Below are 21690 nucleotides of genomic sequence, written 5' to 3'. Positions count from 1 at the left end.
AAATAATTTCAAGGTTGAACCAGTTTTAGGAAGAAAAAAGTAGACAGTATCAAGAAAGACAGCAAAAGAAATATATTTAAAAGAAATGGATAATATATTTGGGTCTGCATACTTTAAATGTTTTTTTTGTGTGTGTGATGGCATTTAAGGATTAAAGAGTATCATAGGTATTCACTAACTTACCACTTCTGTTATTTTTGTGCACATAAATAAAATTGACATTACTTTTTGCTCTCGCGGAGCATGTTCAATAATACCAATACCATTTTCCTTTTGTCCAGATGCTGGCTTTGTTGCTCCTTCCTATTTAAAAAAAAAAAAATCCCAACTTCAGAAAACATTGCATTTATTCCCTCACTCACTCACTCAATTAGTCTATAAGACAATGAACGTTACTCTGTCTATCAAATCACAGGCACTATTCTGGCAGAAGCTGATAATATAAAAAAACGGTGGATTTTGCCCTAGATTCAAGAGGAGTTTGAGATGTATGAAAGAGAGATGGAAAAGAATAATTCACTGATTCTACAATTAAAGTGAATAAAGGACAGTAAGGGCACAAAGGAGAGAGCAGTGAGTTCTGCCTGGGAAGATCAGGAAATACTGCAAAGATATATGGCCACATTGTGAAAGATAGAAAAAGTGCTGAGAATGGGTGTGAAGCATTTCAAGACAGGGCAATGTGAGAAAAAGGATGAGTATTTGTAAAGTATATGAAAATGGTAGAATTAAATAATGAAATTCTATACAGAACTCAGAAATTTTGAAAATGAGAATAAGAGGAGGAAAAATACAGTTCAATTTTTTCAACTATACTTTTAAAAATTTGAAGAATGTGAGATATAATAGTACTAATATATGAAAATATTTATTTCTGGAATATTATCATAACATACACTTTTAAATTGAATAAAAAGATTTAATTCTAAAGTACCAATTCAAGATGCTGCAAGAAGACTATTTTTAAAATTAATCTTAAGTTCCATCTGGATCTCTCCCTTGACCCAGTAATCATTCAGCAAGAGATTGTTTAATTTCCATGACCTTGTGAAGCAGTGTTTCTGTTGGAATTGATCTCTAGTTTTATACCACTATGATCTGACAAGATACATGGTACAATTTCTATGTTTTTAAATTTGTTGAGGTCTGATTTGTGGCCTAGGATTTGATCAATTTTGGAGAAAGTTCCATGAGATGATGAGAAGAATGTATATTCAGCTTTATTTGGGTGGAATATTCTGTAGATGTGTGTTAGACCCATTCGTTCTAGAGCTTTGTTTAAGTCCATGATTTCTTTGCTTACTTTTTGTTTGGGAATCTGTCCAATTCAGTCAGTGGGGTACTGAAATCCCCTCCTAATATGGAATTACTGTTTATCATGCTATTTAGATCAAACAGGGTTTGCTTTATGTATCTGGGTGCTCCTGTGTTCGGTGCATAAATATTAAGAATTGTTAAGCCTTCTTGTTGGATTTTTCCTTTCACCATGATTTTGTGACCATCTTTGTCTTTCTTTAGTCTTGCTATTTTAAAATTTATGCTGTCTGAAATCAGAATCACCATGGCCTCTCTCTTTTGGTTTCCATTTGCTTGGAAGTTTGTTTTCCAGCCCTTGACTTTGGGTCTGAAAGTATCTTCAAACTTTACTACAAGGCTATAGTAACCAAAACACCATGGTATAGGCACAAGAACACAGATATAGAATTTTGGAGTAGGACAGAGATCCCAGACATAAAACCATCCTCATATTGTCATCAAATCTTCAACAAAGCAGACAAAAGCATACATATGGGAAAAGAATCTCTATTCAACAAGATGTGCTGGGAAAACTGGACGTCCATGTGCAGAAGATTTAAACTGCATCCCCACCTCTCACCTCTCACAAAAATCAACATACGATGGATAACGGACTCAAACCTGAGGCACGAAACCTTAAGAATTCTGGAAGAAAATGTTGGGAAGAGTCTTTTAGACATCCACCTAGGCAAAGAATTTATGAAGAAGACCCCCAAAGCAATCACAGCAGCAACAAAAATAAACAAATGGGACCTGATCAAATTACAAAGCTTCTGCACAGCCAAGGAAACTATCATTACAGCAAACAGACAAACTGCAGAATGGGAGAAAATATTTGCTTTCTACACATCTGATAAAGGGCTGATAACAAGAATCTATATAGAACTTAAGAAAATCAACAAGAAAAAATCAAATAGCCCCATCAATAAATGTACAAAGGACATGAACAGCAACTTTTCAAAAGAAGACAGATTAATGGCCACCAAACATAAAAAAAGTGCTCAACATCTCTAATCATTAGGGAAATGCAAATCAAAACTACAATGTGACATCACCTAACTCCAGTGAGAATGGCCTCTATTAAAAAGGCCCAAAATAACAAATGCTGGCATGGATATGAGAGATTGCGACACTCTTATACTGCTGGTGGGACTACAAATTAGTACAACCCATGTGGAAAGTAATTTGGAGATACCTCAAAGAGCTAAAAATAGAGATATCATTTGATCCCGCAATCCCACTACTAGGCATCTATCCAAAGGAAGAGAATAAAGACATTTGCAATCAAATGTTTATAGCAGCACAATTCGCTTTTCCAAAGCTATGGAAACAACCCAAGTGCCCATCAATACATGAGTGGATTAATAAAATGATATATGTATACCGTGGAATAATACTCAACTACAAAAAAGAACAGTGATCTAGTACTTCTTATGTGATCCTAGATAGAGATTGAGACCATCCTTTTAAGTAAGGTATCAGAAGGATGAAAAAACATGCACCACATATACTCACTATCAAATTGGTACTAACTGATAAACACTAAGGTGCTCATAGGGTAGTAATACTCACTGGGTGCTGGTCAAGTTGGGGGGTGGAGGACTGAGGGGAGTAAACCCACAGTTAATGGAAATGGGGAACACTGTATGTGGGAAGGACACTCTTATAGCCCTAGCTAGGGTGAGGCAAACAATATTTCATGTAACCAAAATGTTTGCACCCCCAAAATATCCTGAATTAAAAAAATTAAAATAAAAAAAGGAATGACACTAAAAAAAATAAAATTAATCTTAAAATTTTAAACTGTAGAAGAGAAATGCTTATGTGATGCAGAATTATGATGTATTTCTAAGTACTATGATCATGTAAGAAAGAAACATAAAGCCCTCCATTAAATTTCACCTTGTTTTCTTACTCCCATGTAAGCAACATACTCATAGCTCTAATTTCCTATTTCCATCATATAGGACGGTAGTTAAAAATTGGACAGAGCATCTACTATAAAGAACATAAAGCTATGATTACCCGAATTGAAGATTTAAGAATCTTTAAATACATCTACAATTGTCAAACAGGCCCCAATATTCACATAAGGAGTGGAGAGAGGACTACAAAATCAAGTCTACAGGCTTTCTGAGTTTTGCAGATGAACAAATTTATGTGCAAGATATAACAACTATGAATACTAAACTTAATAAATCTTCCTGAGAATAATATAAAATGTTCCCAATGCTAGAAATATTTTTTAAAAGTAAACAACCATCTTCCAGAGATGAATGTGTATACTCTGTTGACAGTCACCCCTTCTTTATAATGCTATGACAATAAGTAGTTTATTCTAGGGAACAATAATCAATTATGATTGCATTCATGTGATGTATACATATGTGTGTCTGTTATATGTAGAAATTATTGGCACAAGATAAATCACATGTCCAGAAGTAAACAATTGTAGCATTTATTTCTTCAAGAGGGTTGCAGCTCAAAATTTATATTCTTATTTAATGAATACTGATTAAGAACCTCCCTTATATAACCTGAAATTTTAAAAAAGATCAAATAAAATGTTTATTCCTTTCTCTATTTTCAAACAGATCTAAAATGATTGTCAACATTATACCAAACAGTAATACAAATTATTTAAGTAAGTTATGGATATGCAAAAGATAACTTATAAACCTTAAAGAAGAAATGAAAGAGTCAAAAATTAATAATTCATAATATCAGATATGGCCTGAAATATATTTCACTTGGCATTATCCAGGAACATAGGTTTTACTCGATTAAATATATTACTTTAATAATTTACTAGATTAAATGTATTACCTTAATAATTTTTTAAAAATGAGGATTCATTTTTTTCCTTTTTACATAGTTTTTATTTGAGCATAATAGATGTACAAATTTTGAAGGGACATAAATTTTGATACATTTCTAGAATCTTATCAGTGTACTTGAGATATGCATCATGTTAAATAGTATCTGTTCTTTATGGCAGAATCATTTGAATTATTCTCTTATAGCTAGTTTTAAATGTACAATATATTAATTATAGCCACCCTTAACTTTTCAGTTTGTTTTTCATTAAAGCAATCTATAAGTTTTTAAAAGAATATCAGCCTCTTTTTCATTGCCTGTCTTTTCTTGATTTGCATGAAAACAATTTCTAACATACCTTACAATACAGAGTTCCCACTCTCATTTATCTCCACTATTTCTGTTATCTTTTCATAATAATTTGTGTGATCTTGACTCTCTTAATCAAACTTTGTATTTATCTTGCCCTTCTTCGCATGAATTCTTCCCCATCATCCCCCTCTTCATTTCCACATTTCTGAGCTGCTCTTTTGGGTTGCTTTCTAATTCTTTCCTTCTACAATTTCTAACCTAAGAATTGTTTACTCCCCTCAGCTTTTACAAATCTCAATCCTGTCCATCCTTCCTTTTGTTATTACATTTGTTTTCTATTATGGCCTTGAGGAGGTCCATTTCTTTACAGTATTTTTGTCAGCATTATGAGGATGGGGGAGGGGTACATAAATATATGGGGGAGAAAAGTTTTTCAAATAATAACTTACCTTTGTAAGACCACAGTTTTCCAATGACCCGGAGGAAGGTTTCCGCTGAGGCTCAGGTGGTGGAAAGGAAGGATTTAAAAAGCCCTGGACTTTGCCTGATGTTGTGGGAAAGCATTCAAACACATCTTCCTTTGGATGATCAGAAATCTTGTCCTCAAACACGTTTCCCTTACCTGTTCTCACAGTAGCATATTTTGCTTCTACTACAGTAAAAAGAAAGTAAATAATATATAAAGATATTTGTAATGAAGAATCAGTGGATAATACAAAAATAGGCAATCTTTAAAAAGCTTACAATATTTCCTGGATTGCTGAGAAGCAGTAGTTAAGTTGGTTAAGTTTGGTTCAGAAACATCCTAGAACAAAAAACAATAGCTTTAAGGATAACAAGTATCAAAGTGGTAAAATAATTATAATATTCACCATTACCATATGACCTAATGCAAAGAAAAGAGGTTTTGGAGTAGATTCAACCTCAATTCTGTCATTTACTAATTTACATCTTCTCATGGGGTGAAGATTATGAGAGATGGTACAGATGTCCTAAGAATGTTACTCCCTTTGCCCATAATTGATTATTCTACAAATGCTATAATATCCATTAGATTATATTCTTAGCCAAAATAGCCTGAGACAAAAATGGACCTAGTCAGCTTACAGGATTATTAAAGTAACTATCATTAAGATACTTAAATTAATCAATTTTGTGTTACATTGTGAAATGTGTTTGCATGATTTACATTTGGATTAACTATCTCTTGCCAGGGAAAATGGGAGAGTTTAGGTTTTAGTAATAACTTATTTTAATGGGTTGGCTTTGCAAATATTATCAATCACTTCTATTATGTTTGTCAAAATTCTAAAGATAAATTATTGTATAGATTCAGGTTCTCCCAAGAAAGACAGAAAACAATAATAAACCTTGTGGGGCAATCATTGAAGAATGAAAGCCACAAAGAGCTACTCAGTAGAAAGCTTTCACTAAATACGATGACAATGAAGACAAAGAGGCACTGACAGGGTACACACTGAGGAAATGCATTCTGCAAGGAAATATTTAGATTGGGGAAAAGCATTTTTGCAAGGTGGAAGAGGAGGATGAAACAAACAAACAAAAAGAGACATGACCACTCCACCTAATATGTGATTAAACCATGGAAGAAAAGGAAAAATATTCTGTATGATAAGGTACATGGAGAAATATGAGAATAAAACAGAGACTTTAGTTTACAGTATATCCATGATAAAACTGATAATTGATTAATATTTACTCTACAATTTACTTTCCTATATTCTTCTATAGGAAAGAATTTAATTTAATTACCATAAAACAATAAATTATTGAAACATAATCATCTTCCACTATGTGGAAGCTGTGACACTATTGCTACAGAGATAAAAAAATTAGAAAAAGAAATATTCCATCTCTTTTGTACTTGGAGAAAAAATTGGTAATTAGAATTATAAAGATTAATGTATTGCTTAAAAAGACATTTTTTAATAGAACTTCGGTTGAAGATAAGGAACACTTAAGAAATTTTAATCTGAAATCCTAATCTAAACTTCTAGTTGGATGATACTAGAAAAGATAACATAGTTCTCTTTCCTACTTATGATATGTTGCTAATTTGTTCATTTTTATGAAATATTTTCTCATAATAACTCTCCTGAAGTTGTACAATCTAATTATTAAAGGGGAACATAAATTTAAATTATATTTTAAAAATTCAATAGATTTAATTATTAATTATACTATGGATATTGTTACTTTTAACATTCCATTGTAACCTTAATATTCTAACATTTCTTTGCACTAAAATTCATTTATCTATTCATTTATTCCCATTAAAATATATTAAAATGCTTTATACATGCCAGATTACATTCTCCATACTCTAACACACACACAAATATGTTTCCTAACCTGTAGTAACTCATAGTAATGCAGGAGTTATAAAATTATTATTTAAATAACTAGGAAAAACATGGAGTGGATATAGCTTAGATGGCTGACTAGAGATATCAGAAGCCAGATCATCTCAGAAAGAAGATAAAGTTTCAGATGAAATCATAGCCCAGGTGTAATTCTGCAGGAAGAGTGCCAGAATCTGCCAGAGACACCAAGGAAAGAAGTCACAGGAAATAACAAGAAGGAACAAGATTTTAGAAGAAATGAACCCCCAGGGAATTAGTGGCCCCATGGAAAGGGTAGGTCAGTGTGTTTGATTTTCCTCCTTTCACACCTCTGGCAGTCCTAAGGCTCCAAACTATTGGGTAGACCCTGTAGCCTCATAAGCCCAGCACTGCTGCCCTTAGTGAACTGAGAGCTTCTTGACAATACAGCACCAGGCTTCTAGCCCACTGGTTATCACTCACGCTTACCACAGACCCAAGTTGAGGCAGCAGTTGTCATACTGCTTTTCCAGCTATTGTGTGCCTTTGCCCTGCCCAGGGGAATTCAGCATTTTACATTTCTTGACACTGGAACCCACACAAATATTCTCTAATACTCAGTCAGATTGCAGTAACCACAGGGCACTGGTAGGTCTTAGGGGAACTGTGTGATCCCAGAGCTTGGACATACAGGGTGGGCTCCCTTCAAGTAAAAAGAGAGTGCATCCCCTGCAGGGTACACCTTGGGAAAAAGAGGACCAGAGTGCCAGCTCTCCTCCATTCAGACTCTTCTCCCCTGACTCACAGCACTGGACCTGCTCTACAGAAAATGCTCAAAAGTGCTCTAAAAATCAGAGTACAGTCAATACTCTACAGTGTAAAAATAAGTAGAAGTTAAAACTCACAATTCTTACAAAATAGTAAATTAAGTGAGAATACAAAGCTACTGGTACAAATCAACAAGACTGAAACAGTATTTCACTAATCAATATTAACATTCAATGTAAACCTTCTAAATATCCCACTGAAACGTATTAATTCGTGGCATGGATAAAAAAAACAAAACCCAAAAATATCATGTCTCAAAAAAATACATTTAATTCATAAAGATTCTCACAGAATCAAAGTGAAGGTCTGGAAAAAACATTCGATGCAAATGGATATAAAAAGCAAGCAAGAGTAGTTAATCTTATACCAGGTAAAATAGACTCTAAAACAACAATAATGACAATACAAAGATGGTTATTATATAATGATTAAGAGATCAATTCAATAAGAAGATTTAACAAAACTAAATATATATGTACTTAACACCAGAGCTCCCCAATTCATAAAACAAATGCTACTACAGCCAGGAAAAGAAATCAATAGGGGCATAATTATACTGGGGGACCCTAACACTCTACTGACAGAACTAGATAAATCACTGAGGCAGAAAATCAGCAAGGAAACAATGGATTTAAGATGGTAGAACACATACACCTAAGAGACATTTGCAGAATATTCTGCCAAAAAAACTGCAGAATGCACATTCTTCTCATCAGCACATGGAACATTCTCCAAGACAGAACTTATTCTAAACCACAAAACACATCTCAGAAAAGTTTTAAAAAATCAAGATCATATCATGTATTTATTGTCTCATACTACAGTGGAATAAAATGAGAAACAATTCCAAGAGGAACTCTCAAAATTGGACAAATATATAGAAATTAAACCACTTCCTGTGAAATGATCTTTGGGCCAAAGTTGAAAACACGACAGAAATGAAAAAATATTTTTCAATTGAATGACAATGGCAACAAAAGCTATAAAATTTTCTAAAATGCAGAAAAAGTAGTAACAAGAGGGAAGTTTATAAGAGCACAAAATATCTACATGAGAAAGACAACAAATTAATAACCAAATATCATACCGCAGGAAACTAGAAAAAATGAAAACAAACCAATGCCAAATCTAGCAGGAGACAAGAAATAACAAATAGCCAAGCAAAACTAAACAAAAGTAAAACCAAAAAGAAAATACAAAATGTCAATGAAATGCAAAATTCGTTCTTTGAAAAGATAAAACCATTGACAGACCATGAGCCAGATTAGCCAAGAAAAGAGATGATTCAAATAAACTCAATCCAAAATGTAAAAGGAGACGTATTTTAAAAGAAAATCTGAGATTACTACAAACACCTCTATGCACACCAACTAGAACATCTAGAGGAAGTGGACACATTTTTTGGAAAAATGCAAAGTCCCCTGCTTGAATCAGGATAAAATAGAAATCCTGGATGAACCAATAATGAATAATAACATTGAGTCATTAACAAGAAAACTCCCATGGGAAAAAAAAAAAGCCTAGGGTGAGATGGATTCACAGGTATATTTTACCAGAGCTACAGAAAAGAACTTGTACTATCCTACAGAAATTGTGCTACAACAAGGAGGGAATCCTCCCTTACTCACCTGACAAAACCAATATCATCCTGATAACAGAGCCAGGTAAGGACACAACAACAAAAAAAGAAAACTATAGGCCAATGTCCTTGATGAAAATAGATTTAAAAATTCCTCAAAAACAAACAAACAAACAAGCAAAACCTAGCAAAAAACACTTCAACAATATAATTCACCATGATCAAGTGGGTTTCACCTGAGAGAGGAAAATGTGGTTCAACATACAAAAGTCCATAACTGTAATTCACCACATGAAAAGAATTAAAAACAAAACCAAAGCCTAATCTCAATACATGCAGAGAAAACATCCAACAAAATCCAATACCCCTTTCATGACAAAAACCCCCAAGACACTAGGCATAGGAAGAATATGCCTCAAAATAGTGAAAACCATATATAAAAAACTCACTGCCAACATCATACTGAATGGGGGACATCTGAAAGCATTCCCTTGAAGAATTGGAACGGACAAGGATGCCCACTTTCACCACTTCAATTTAACACACCACTGGAAGTCCTAGCCAGAACAATGAGGAAAAAGAGAGATAAAGCGCATACAAATTAGAAAAAATTGAAGTCGAACTATCCTTGTTGGTTGAGAATATGATCTTATACAAAGAAAAACATAAAGACACCTCCAAGACATTCCTGAAATAGATAAATAAATTCAGTAAAGTCTCAGGTTACAAATTCCATGTATACACATCACTAGCATTTCTATGCATTAACAACAAACAAGGTAAGAATAATATCAGCAACTCAATCTCATTTATAACAGCTTCCAAATAAACAAATAAATAAATAAATAATCTGGGAATATACTTAACCAAGATTGTGAATCATCTCCACAAGAAGAACTACAAAATACTACTTTAAAAATGTCCTAGATGATACAAAAAATTGGGAAAGTATCTCAGGATTATGGATTAGAAGAATAAATGTTGTGAACATGGCCACATTGACAAAGTAATCTACGGATGCAATGCAATTTATACCAAAACACCCATGTCACTTTTTTCACAGAATTAGAAAAAACAAACCAAAAAAATCATATGATACCAGAAAAGAGTACGACGAACAGCGAAAGCAATGTTAAGGAAAAAAGAAATCAGGTGGCATCGCATTACATGATGTTAATTTACACTATAAGGCAATATTAACCAATAAATCACACTACTAAAATAAAAGTAGACACATACACCAATAAAACAAAATAGAGAACCCAGGAATAAAGCCAAATACCTACAACCAACTGATCATTCACCAAGCAGACAAAACCATAGACTAGAAAAAGGAAACCCTATTCAATAAATAGTGCTAGAAAAATTGGATATTCCTATACAGAAGAAGGAAACTTGATTTCAATCTCTCACCATATACAAGAATTAAATCAAAATGGATTTAAGACTTAAATGTAAGACCTGAAACCATAAAAAAAATTTAGAAAAAAAATACTAGAAAAAACTATCCTCAAAATAGGGTTAGGTAAAGAATTCATGTCTATGACCCAAAAAGCAAATACAATACAATCAAAAATAAATAAATTGAAATTAAGTTAACTAAAATGCTTTTACATAGCAAAAGATGTAATCAACAGGGTAAACAACCTACAGAATGTATGCACAAGCTCCGTATCTGAAAAAGGCCTAATACCCAGAATCTATAAATAACTCAAATCAACACGAAAAAAGAAAAAAAACCATCAAAAGTAGGCAAAATAAATGAACATTTTTCCAAAGAAAAGAAACAAATGACTAATAAACATATGAAAACACATCACTATTCATTGTACATCACTATTCATTAGAGAAATGCAAATCCAAACCACAATGCGATACCACCTTACCCTTGTCAGAATAGTTGTTATTAAAAAGTCAAAACCAATAGATGCTAGTGGGGATGTGGTGAAAAGAAGAGGCTTATACACTTTTGGTAGGAGAATAAATTACAACAATCTCTATGGAAACTATATGGAGATTTCTCAAAGAACTAAAAGTAGACATACCAAAAGAAAAAGAAAGTCATATTATAAAAAGGACATCTGTAGGAGATCTGAGAAGAGCAAGATGACCAAATAGAAACCTGCAGCAATCATCCCTCCACATGAACACCAAATTCAACAACTAGACACGCAAGGAAGCACCTTCAGGGAAACCAAAAATCATGTGAGTGATCTCAGTACCAGGTTTCACATTCAATCAATGAAAGAGGCATTGACTGGGGCAGTAAAGAGCCTTGCACACTATCCCTCCTCCATCCGCAGGCAATGCCACACCAGCACATCAAGCAAAGAGAATACATTTCCCTGAGTCAGAGAGAATGAAGTGATTGTGGGACTTTGTATTGAATTTCTGAGGAACATAGCACAGGTCAGAATACTGCCAGTGCCCACAGAGGGAGCATTTGGACCCACCCAGCCAAAGAGAAATTCTCTGTCCTGAAACCTTAGTTCCGGCTACGTCCATCAACTGGCTGAGAAAAAGCAGCCTGGGGCCTGAAATACATTCGTAAGGCAGTGATTTCACAAAGGACACCATCCTTGGGTAGTTCCTGTGCCTGTGCTGGCTCCGATCCAGTGGGCTTGAGGTACACATGACCCAGAGATACACTAATGGTGGTGGCCAAGACAGTGCTTATGTCACCCTTCCCACAAACCCTGGCAGTGCAGCTCAGGGAGAGTCTTCTTCCATTTGGGGAAAGGAAAGGAAAAAATTCAGAAGACTTTGTTTTGCAACTTGCATGCCAACAGCAAAATAAAGTACATAGCAGACTCCTAAGGCCCTGGATTTAACAACATAGTCCATGAATTACACTCCTAGAATCACCTTGAGCCCGAAAGATACACTCTGCTATTAAAGGAAAGACCCAGTCCTGGCAGGATTCACAACTTGCTGACTAAAGAGCCCTTGGGCTAGCATAAACATCAGAGGGAGCCAGGCAACAGTCACCATGGGCTTTTGTTGAGATTGACTGGGGTCCAGTGTGACCTAAGCAAAGTCTTAGCTATGATGACCATGAGGGAGTGCCCACATTGCTCCTCCCCCAACTCCACCAACTCAGCACACAGAGTGAGGAAAGAGAATGACAAATTTTCCTCATAATCCAGGAAATTCTCCTATATCATTCCCAACTCCACCAAGCCAGTACTACAAGGATTTAGCAATCGTCATATAATTACTGGACGTGGGGTTCCCCCTGTACTGATTCACCTGTAGTAACCAACAAGTTACTTAACAACACTCAATTTCCTTTGAATATCTGGAAAGCCTTCCCAAGAAGCTCATGTTAAATGGAGCCCAGATCAAGAAGTTTAAAATAAATAACTGCAAGATGGTGAACCAGAGGCACCACTAGCCAGAGCATCTCTGTAAGAAGGAGGAGCTTTAGATGAAAGAGAAAGAACAAACAGACAAACGAACACAGATTGAGTGACAGTCTAAAGGAAGGGTTTCTGAACCTACAGGAGACTCCACAGGAAGAGGCTGCAAAACACAACTGGAAGGAGAAAGGCATCAGTGGGGATTAACCCATTAGAGGCTTGGAAACCTACAAGAAGGGTAGGTGGAGGAGGAGTTAACATCCCCCTCCCTCACATCTCAGACTGTCGGTGGGCTCCAGAGCTGCTGGAGCATCCTTCTGCCCACCTAAGCCCAGAGAATGTTGCCACCAGTGAGCAAGGAGCTCCTTAAAAACAGGAAACCAGGCTCCCAGCCTCCCAGGACACCTCCCGACCTTCTGGGAGTCAGCTATTCTCCAAGAAATACAGGTTCCAAGCAGGATCCTTGCAAGACATTTGGAAATAATAGAGATAGAGACAAAGTGTAGTTTAAAATGATGGGGGAGGCAGAGGTCCTCCAGCATTCCCGTGAGCCAGGAGTCACTGAGTGAAATCCTGCATCAGTATTTATTGGTACAACAATTAGCTGTTAGCGGTTACAGATATATGTGTACAGATCATTCATTTAGGTTTAAAGGCTCCCCAAAGGTTTCAAGAGATCCTTTAATTAATTCTATCTACGTGAGCAAATGGTTACAAAATTTTTCTAAGATAAACTTCTTAAGCACTAAGTTAAGAATAGACCTAGCTGAGTATACAAGTTAAAGATAAAATTACCAATTAGCAATAAAGCTAAAACAGAAATATACAGACCATGTATTTCTTTATCTAGTTTGTCATTAACTCAGACATGTGGTCAAGAGCGAAGCAGGAATTGTCCATGAGGCTAATTAGCTTTAGCTACAGGTGCCTGCTGGGCTGGCATCCTTTGATCACTTCCTTAACCTGTGACCCTATGCCGAGCTCCGCCTTACACAAGCTCCAGGTGCTGGCCTGCAGGCCTCGAGACAAGCATAGCCTTGCAGTCACCCCTGGTCAGTGGAATGCCTCCCCTGTTGCTAAGCAGCTTCTGGAATGTGAACTAATATGCTCAGTTTCCTTCAAGCAAAGCCCTGAAAAACTCTTGAAACTTTCCATGTCTCTTAATTCTGTATTCCAACAACACCCCACAGATCTGAGCTGGACAGTAGGTGTCACATTTCTTGTCTACCACCAGACACCTTTGTCCTCCCTAGGGGGCTTCAACCCCTCAGGTTCCATATTACTCACTCCCACATAGACATTGCTCAACTTTGTCCCAGACTACAGGAGCCACAGGGGCCCTGTGGGTCCCAGGTGATCTGCATGAATCTGATACCCCATCATTCTGGACAGACTGCCTCCTGGAGAGAGGGCTGGAGATGACCAGAGTGGATTTTCCTCCAGCCAAACTCTTCTTCTCTCCTTTCCCTCCCCAACCCATCGCTGCCAAGAGAAACAAATGGGCGACCACATGGAGGCCTCTATAGGAAACAGGGTTCACACTTTTCCTTATTGGTCCTGCAGTGGAGAGAGGGGTAACACAGACCATGAGCTCCCTGTCTGCTAGCCATCCCTGGTGATATTTCCCCAGCAACTCCAGTAAAGCATGGAACTACCAAAGGTGGGGGGACAGAGAATCAGCTTCGGTACCCCATGGATGACTTGGGAACAGCATCCACATCCCTGGTATAGTCAAGAACTGGATCCCAGGGATGGGCCCACACACCAGATCATGTATGCCCAGGTCTCAATCGTATTGCCCGGAGGCACAGAAGAAATATTTGTGAATAAGTGTCATGAAATGTGGGTGCCTGCAGGGACAAAGAGGAGAGTGCAGTGGAGGTCCTAGATGTAGTGTGCTCTAAGGGCACCCCTTCTTACATGGGAGGACCGCACTTCCAGCTGAGGCCAGGATCCTGGGAAGGGAACATCCTGGCTTGCACAACAGTTGTAGGGGACCTTGGCTGGTTTGAGGGCCTAATGGCAGAGGCCTGGGAGAAACCATGTAATAAAGGAGGGTGGAAAGGAGTGAGGCATGCTCTAGACTGCCAGATTGAGGGACTCAGATAGCCCTGCCTCCTCACACAGACTTTCTGGTTGAATGGGGCCACTTGAGCCCCTCCCTGGCAGCTTTGTCCAGAGGTAGGGAGCAGATCTTCAACCCTTGTTAATAGCATTTTTCATCTTGATGGCAAGTTCACCACCCAAGCCAAACATGCCCACCCTCACTCCCCCACCCACAACTGCTGTGGTGGAAAGTAAGGGCACACTTGGAAGTCCCAGGGTTCATCCAACCACTGGGGGCATGAGAGTGCTTTTCTTGAGGGACTAGACCTGGTCACATGACCCCCCCAAAAAGCATTGCAGCTTGTTCCTTCTGGCAAGCACCACCTACTAACAGTGAAGTCAATTTGTACATCTTTTTACTGCATTTACTGACTCATCATATGGGCTGTAATTGATGCTCACCTCCAAGCACCACCTACTGGTTCAGAGAATAAACTGGGCATGTCATTCTCTAAACAAAAGAAAATCCAAAAGTAAGAAGCAATATCTGCTCCAGATGAGAAGGAATATGAGACAGAACTCCAGAAATATGAAGAATCAAAGCAAAAGGACACCCCCAAAAGGGGACACCACATCTCTGGCAATGGGTAACAACCAAAACCAGAATATTGAAATGACACATAAAGAATTTTGAACGTGGATTATAAGGAAGCTCAACGAAATACAAGATAACAAGGAAACCCAACACAAAGAAAGGACCAAAACAATGCAAAAAATGAATAAAAAAAACACCAAAGAGACTGAAATATTAAAGAAAAAAATCAAACACAATTTCTGGAAATGAAAAAATCATTCAAGGAATTACAAAACACAGTGGAAGACCTTAAGAATAGGTTAGATCAGGCAGAGGAAAGATTCTCAGTACTTGAAGACAACACTTTTTAATTGAACAAGTCAGTCAAGAGATGGAACAGATAAGCAAGAGGAACAAGCAAAGCCTACAAGAAATATGGGATTCTGTAAAAGGCCTAACATAAGAGTCATAGGAGTCCTTGGGGAGAAAGCCAAAGTAGCTGACTAGAGAAAAAGCTTGCTGGACCATCCCAGCAGAACAGTTGAGGATTGGACTGAGAGCAGAGAGTGATTACCGCTTGGAAGTAGACTTCGGGGATAGATACCACTGGAGTCCAGGAACACCACCAAGAAGAACTGAGTTACTGAGAGAGGAAGATAGAAGGGAGTTATTGGCATGTCCTGGAGCCCAGGGAAATGGTAAGGGTTTTCTTTTCCCCTCCCCCACCCAGAGGCCTCAGGGCAGCAACGAGATGCAGGGTTCTCATCCAATAGGGGAGTGCCAGAAGAGACAAGGGAGTTGGCATCTCTGCATGCAGATGCCATCTCTGCACTCCCCGACTCCTGGCATCACAGGAAGTAATTTTGGCTCAAGCAACTCCTAGCCATGAGGCTGCACCCACACCATCGTAACCACCAAAGCACCTTGTACTGAGTGACTTGGTTCCACACAACAACACACTCCCAGCTGAGCCTGCCTTGAGCCAGAGAAGCGCACTCCCAGACCCCATTCCAAGCTCAGCCTGCCTGGGTCAGCAGAGCTGCCACCAGGGCTCAGAGAGGCAGACAGACAGGTGCCACTCCAAACTTCAGAGTGGTGCAGGAAGTCCACAGCCCCTTCCCCAAACCATAGCAGCCCTGGAGTTCTCTGTGCTCAGTAACATGCTTCAGTGCCAGGGGCACTTTTCCACCCACAGCCCTCAGTTTGTGATCTTGCTGCCTACAGGTGCTTGGTGTGTTCAGCTGCTAATTGTGCAGACAGAAGGGCAGAGGCCATGGGGGAGAGATCCAGTTCTAAGTTCAGGTGGCAAGTGAGAACCCATGCCCATTGGGAGGGTGTGGAGGAGCACAAGAGAGCAGGGTTCTATGGGTGAGCCCCATGCCTCCTTCCCCACTGAGAAGTGCCATATTGGAGTTGGCTGTGCCATTGGGATGCAATTTGCATAAGTACTGGTTCCTATGGAAACCAAATGCCTTGAGTGCCACAGGCTGAATCAGAGCAACCGTCCCTATCCCCACTCACTTTAATAGAGAGTTAAGCTTGAACCAAAATTTCCTTTAGCTGCCATTATTCTCCCAGTGGGAGCATCACTTTAGTGGTGACTTTGGGGGGTAGAGAGGCCCACCCACCTTGCGTTGGGGTCTAGTGGCACAAAAGCAGTGTACAATTGGAGATCCCCCTATCTATCAGTGATGTGCAGAGACACATGCCAACAGGCCAGATACACAAACTGTGGGGAAGCTTGAGAGCCCACCTTGGGTGGAGAGGAAACAAAAGCGGACCGATCAGAGGGAAAAGTGACCAGGTTTGTAGATAAGAATGGAAAATCTGGCCAGAGGCCTCAGCAATCACATGAGTAGGCACCTGCCATCAGGAGCAGCCCTCTAATCTTCCAGAGACAACTCTCAACTCTGTATCAGTGGCTCCCCCTAATGGCCAGATAAGCAAACTCTGAGCCCCATGGAAGCCCACACAACCAGGCTATTGCACCCCAGCTGTGATCCATCTTGCTCCTCCCCCTACTTAAGGAGGGAGCAGGGTCCAAGCAACACCTGGAAGCTAATGGCCCCTCCCAAAGCTTAAGGCATTCGTATACCCCACCTGGTGGACCAGAGCCTACCATGGGCACAAAGGATTACCTCAGTAACTGGCTCCTCCACACAAACTAAAAGCAATGACAACAGGAACAACCCCATAGCTAAACACAGTTCCTTCCATCTCAAGCTAGTAAGGAGCAGTGGATTCGTACCCACAAGTACAGTCCACAAGCTTGAATCTTAATCTGGGGGACCGAACTCCCTACACTCCATTGGGAAGAGGTGAAGAGGAAGATAACAGGTCAGAGGTAACACAAGGGTTTCATCAAACTTATGTAGAATGGTTTTCTCTGACCAATTTTCTATTATAAAGTCATATGTAAACCACTGCTAAATTTTAAGAGAATATACTATACAAAAGGAGATTCAGAGTAGTAAAATTAATTTCACAAGAAACCACTTTACCTTGGTATCGACACTGCTTAAATCATCAATAGTCGGGTAGGTGGACATCCTTTAGAGAAAAAATATACAACAAAAATAAATGAGGTTATCGCCTTAAAATAAAAACATCTACAGGGTTCTATCTAGGTGCACTCACCCAGAAAAAATAAAACAACATGAAAGGTCAGCTATCTAGATATTAAATGATGTTTCTTGATATAATTATTAGTAAAATTTGGTCTCTGTTTTAAGAAATATTCTAGTTACTTACTTCTGTCTTCACCTCTCACAGTCTATGAAGTAGTCAATGAAGACTTACTTTTAGCTTCATAAGAGATATCGACCGCCAATATATTAGCAAATCCCGAGTATAATATGTCTTCACAAATTGTCTGTTAACTTAGTGACTGACATGACTCTTCTTACCTGAACTGGAAGAAACCTGATAACCTGAAACAAGGTAGAAAAATATGCTGTCCCTTCTCCATTACATGTCTCTGTTTCAAAGACTAATCTGTGTAACTCAGAAAATCGGGAGGCTTGCTTCTTCAGGAAGGAAAGCACCTAAGAAGGCCCTATATCTCCCCTTTACTCTAAAACCATACAGGGAGTTCCAGGAAACATCTGAAATGTTTGAAAGACAAATGTACAAAAGTAAAAAAAAATTATATGTTGTTATTGGGGATATTCTTCCAAGAAAAAGTACAAAATTAAAAATTATATTACCCGATTATTTTGCCCATACAGGTCATTCCTTATTCAGGTCTATATAAACTAGCAAGCCTTTAAAAACCTTCATAGACACTCAGATACTCAAGGAGAGAGACTACTGGAAAAGGAGAATCCTGGTAGTCATACTTCTATTTCCCAAAGTACTATCTAAGTACCTTCTTATGGGCTCCTGATTCCAGGTCCTTCTTCTGGAGGACTCCATGGCAGTCTTCAAACTTTTAATCTTCAGTCTAATACAGCACAGGTTCCTGAAAAATAGGCTCAAATGACCAAGAGCAGAAACCCTCTATTTCCCTCATCCTGATAAGCAGGCTAAACGAGTCTCAGTCATCCTCTCCCAGGATAGGCACATTACCAGCTACCCCAGCTCCATGACTGATTTCCCGGCAAATCTTACCCCGTCTCTACTCTACATGTACATGGGAAAGACATCAGTGAACTGGGAAAAAGGACAGAGGTGAAGGGACACGTGCCATGGGCCACAGACCTATGTAATTCAGCAACCGCTAGCCCCCTAGTACTCAAGGGGCTGTAAGCCACCCCTGTGTAGGTTGGAGTGGAAGTAGATGATACCACATTCCTATCTGCTACAGAGACTCTTCCCAGTGGCTCAAATTCTTTTAACATCTTTTGACAGAAATTTCAAGTTTGCCAGTTCCTCCAATTAAACAAACAAAAACACAGCAACCTGTTCAGAACTCCCTCAAACCCTCTATTTTAATGTGCCTTTCTAGATAAATCCCAACATCCTTTCTCATTCATTCATATGATTTCTCTTTATCACACTTGTCAGAAGCCCCAATATTCTGATCTGTTTTCTTAAACCTGTATTTCTCTCCAACCCAGCATTGTTCTTCTTCAAAATTGGCCTTCCAATGCTAATTCCACTCTTATCCACTGCCACTGGGTTCAGCAGCTAATTTCATTCTTATTCTCTTCCATTGGGTTCCCTAGATCTACTCTCCATTTCTATTATTAAAACACTCACCTACAAGATGATGAAAAAGGAACAGTACTGGGCTTGAATGAAGAAACATGAGTTCAAATCTCATTTCTGCCTCTGATTATATCCAAATAAATCACTTAAATATCTTGGGTTTCAATCCTTTGTTATTTACCAAAGTAAAAAGTTTCAGGTATGCTATCTAAACAACTACTTGACCAGGATGTTAAACACAGATTAAAGTACCAGAGGACATTTTTATTAGTCCCTAAGATTCCTTAAAATCATGAATTTCTATGTGCTTTGCATTCTCTGTTTAGAAAAGTAGGGAATATTTAACAGGAAAAAAAAACAATAAAAAACCAAGAAATGCAAAGTAGAAAGTAAAAAAATATTAAGACAAAATTATAGAAAATCATGGGAGAAAAAAAGATTCTAGGAAAAAAAAAAAAAACACGTTCATGGGATTAGGCAAGGATACCAGCCTAATGGGAAAACTAAACTGGTAAGTCATTAAGTAGAAAAATCAATTAGAAAGAACTTCTAAATAGCTGATAAATAATTAACATAACATAGCGTATATGTAGATAACCTTCACTTAAAGTAAAACAATTCCTCTCTAGGACTTGCCTGGTCTTGCTTATGTAAAACCTATCGTCCTACAACCACAGTGAAGTGAGATCTGCCCTAAAACCTTTGATGTTAAAAGGAAGGACCACTGTCATTCTCAAATACATCAGGACATGCTCTTGGAATAACCAGATTTCTAAGAAGAACTCTTGATGAGAATTAATATATAACTAAATCTGACTTTCTAAATTGATCTAATTTGTACCTGTACCTTGATGCAATACTGCACAGGTTTCTCTTGATCTATGCTAAAGGACAAGCAAACACATTTGGGAGCCAGTCAGGCTGATAATCAAACTATGGGATCATGGAGCAATTAATTAACTTCTTGGAACCACAGTTACTTAATCAGTAAAAAGTAATAGCATGGATTCTTTGAGAAGCAGTTGTGATGACTATAGAAGATATGAAATGTTAAGCACATAATGTGGTCTGCAGCCCAGAATAGAACACTGAAAAGTTAGGTTATTTTCTCTGCATTCCCTTAGTTATCATACAATTTTTTTAAATCTGCAAAATCCTACCTGATTGTAGAGTCTTCAGAAATTCCATCCACTATTAAAAAAAAAAGCAAAGTATTTTTAAATCAACAATAGACAAATATAGAATATTAAAAGCATACAAGAGCATGGTGTTATGTGCCTATAAGTTCAGCTACTCGAGAGGCTGGGGCAAGAGGATCCTTTGAAGGGTTCGGAAATAAGACCAGCCTGAGTGACACAGCAAGGCTCCACCTTCACAAAACATAAATAATTAATGCACACTTTTGTATATGTTTTAGATTTTGGACCAAAATAAGAAAAAGACTCATGCTTTGTTACAAAGGATTCTTTTGGGGTCATACCTGAGGACTATACTAGTATTAATATTATTGATACTATTGGTAGGCAATCAATACATTAGTAACAGTTGCCTCCCCTCCTTTGATTTATCAAATGCAAGGGAGACTGGAATTTTTCAAAATTTGATACCTACAGGTGAACCGCTGTGTACAATCATCATAATCCCAACTGAAACCTACCACAGTGACAGAAACTGGTCTCACTAGCAGAGTCAGTATTGTAAGAAGACAGTGTCAAACTTAAACAGCATGATTTCTGGACTAACAGACTGGGAGATGTAATCACAGAGTATACAGCAGTCCCCCTTGCTGCTGTATGTTCTCACACCACAACAGCAATTATGGACACAAAGGACTTCTTTGACCAAATGTGGTGGTGGTTCAGGGGCTCCCCATGAACAATCAAGCAATTCATTCTGCTGGAGACGCCTGTTGAGAGTCCTCCAATTCAGTTCCATCACTATCTTCAGATCCCACAGGTTGGGGCTCAGTTCCCAAGGCTGGCTTTTTCCCACACCAGTAGCAAATGTGGGCCTCCAGAACTTCTGAATGATCAGATTCAAGTCCAGGTTCCTGTAATACCCTCTTTGGGTTCCACTAATTTGTCAGAATGGCTCACAGAACGCAGGCAAACATGTTGCAAAAGATATGCATGAAGAGATGCATATGATAAGGTATGGGGGAAGGGGTAGAGCAATTCCATACCCTCCTGGGGCACCACCCTAGAACAGCTTCCACATATTCAGCTATCTGGAAGCTCTCTGAACTCACTCCTTGGCTATTTATGAAAGCTTCATTACAGAGATATGACAAATTAAATCATGGTCCATTGAAGATCACATTATCTTCAGCCCCACTCTCCTCCCTGGAGGTTGGAGGTAGGGTGGAAGTCCCAGCCCCCTAATCATGCC

General features: G+C 38.3%; 1 protein-coding gene across 1 annotated transcript in view; it reads right to left on the bottom strand.

The window, feature by feature from the left end:
- Positions 1–65: 65 nt before the first annotated feature.
- LOC123630006 (ankyrin repeat domain-containing protein 26-like) overlaps positions 66–21690 on the bottom strand; it is a 48270-nt gene continuing 26645 nt past the window's right edge. The window contains exons 9-14 of the mRNA XM_045539333.1: positions 20463–20493; positions 18521–18613; positions 17655–17703; positions 5170–5230; positions 4875–5077; positions 66–303 (exon numbers count right to left, since the gene is read on the bottom strand). Of these exons, the coding sequence (XP_045395289.1) occupies positions 175–303; positions 4875–5077; positions 5170–5230; positions 17655–17703; positions 18521–18613; positions 20463–20493 (566 nt within the window). The 3' untranslated portion in view covers positions 66–174. The remainder of the gene's footprint in view (positions 304–4874; positions 5078–5169; positions 5231–17654; positions 17704–18520; positions 18614–20462; positions 20494–21690) is intronic.

Source organism: Lemur catta, unplaced genomic scaffold (genome assembly GCF_020740605.2).
Source record: "Lemur catta isolate mLemCat1 unplaced genomic scaffold, mLemCat1.pri scaffold_67_ctg1, whole genome shotgun sequence".
Taxonomy (NCBI): Eukaryota; Metazoa; Chordata; class Mammalia; order Primates; family Lemuridae; genus Lemur; species Lemur catta.
This window is presented reverse-complemented; position numbering and strand designations above follow the sequence as displayed.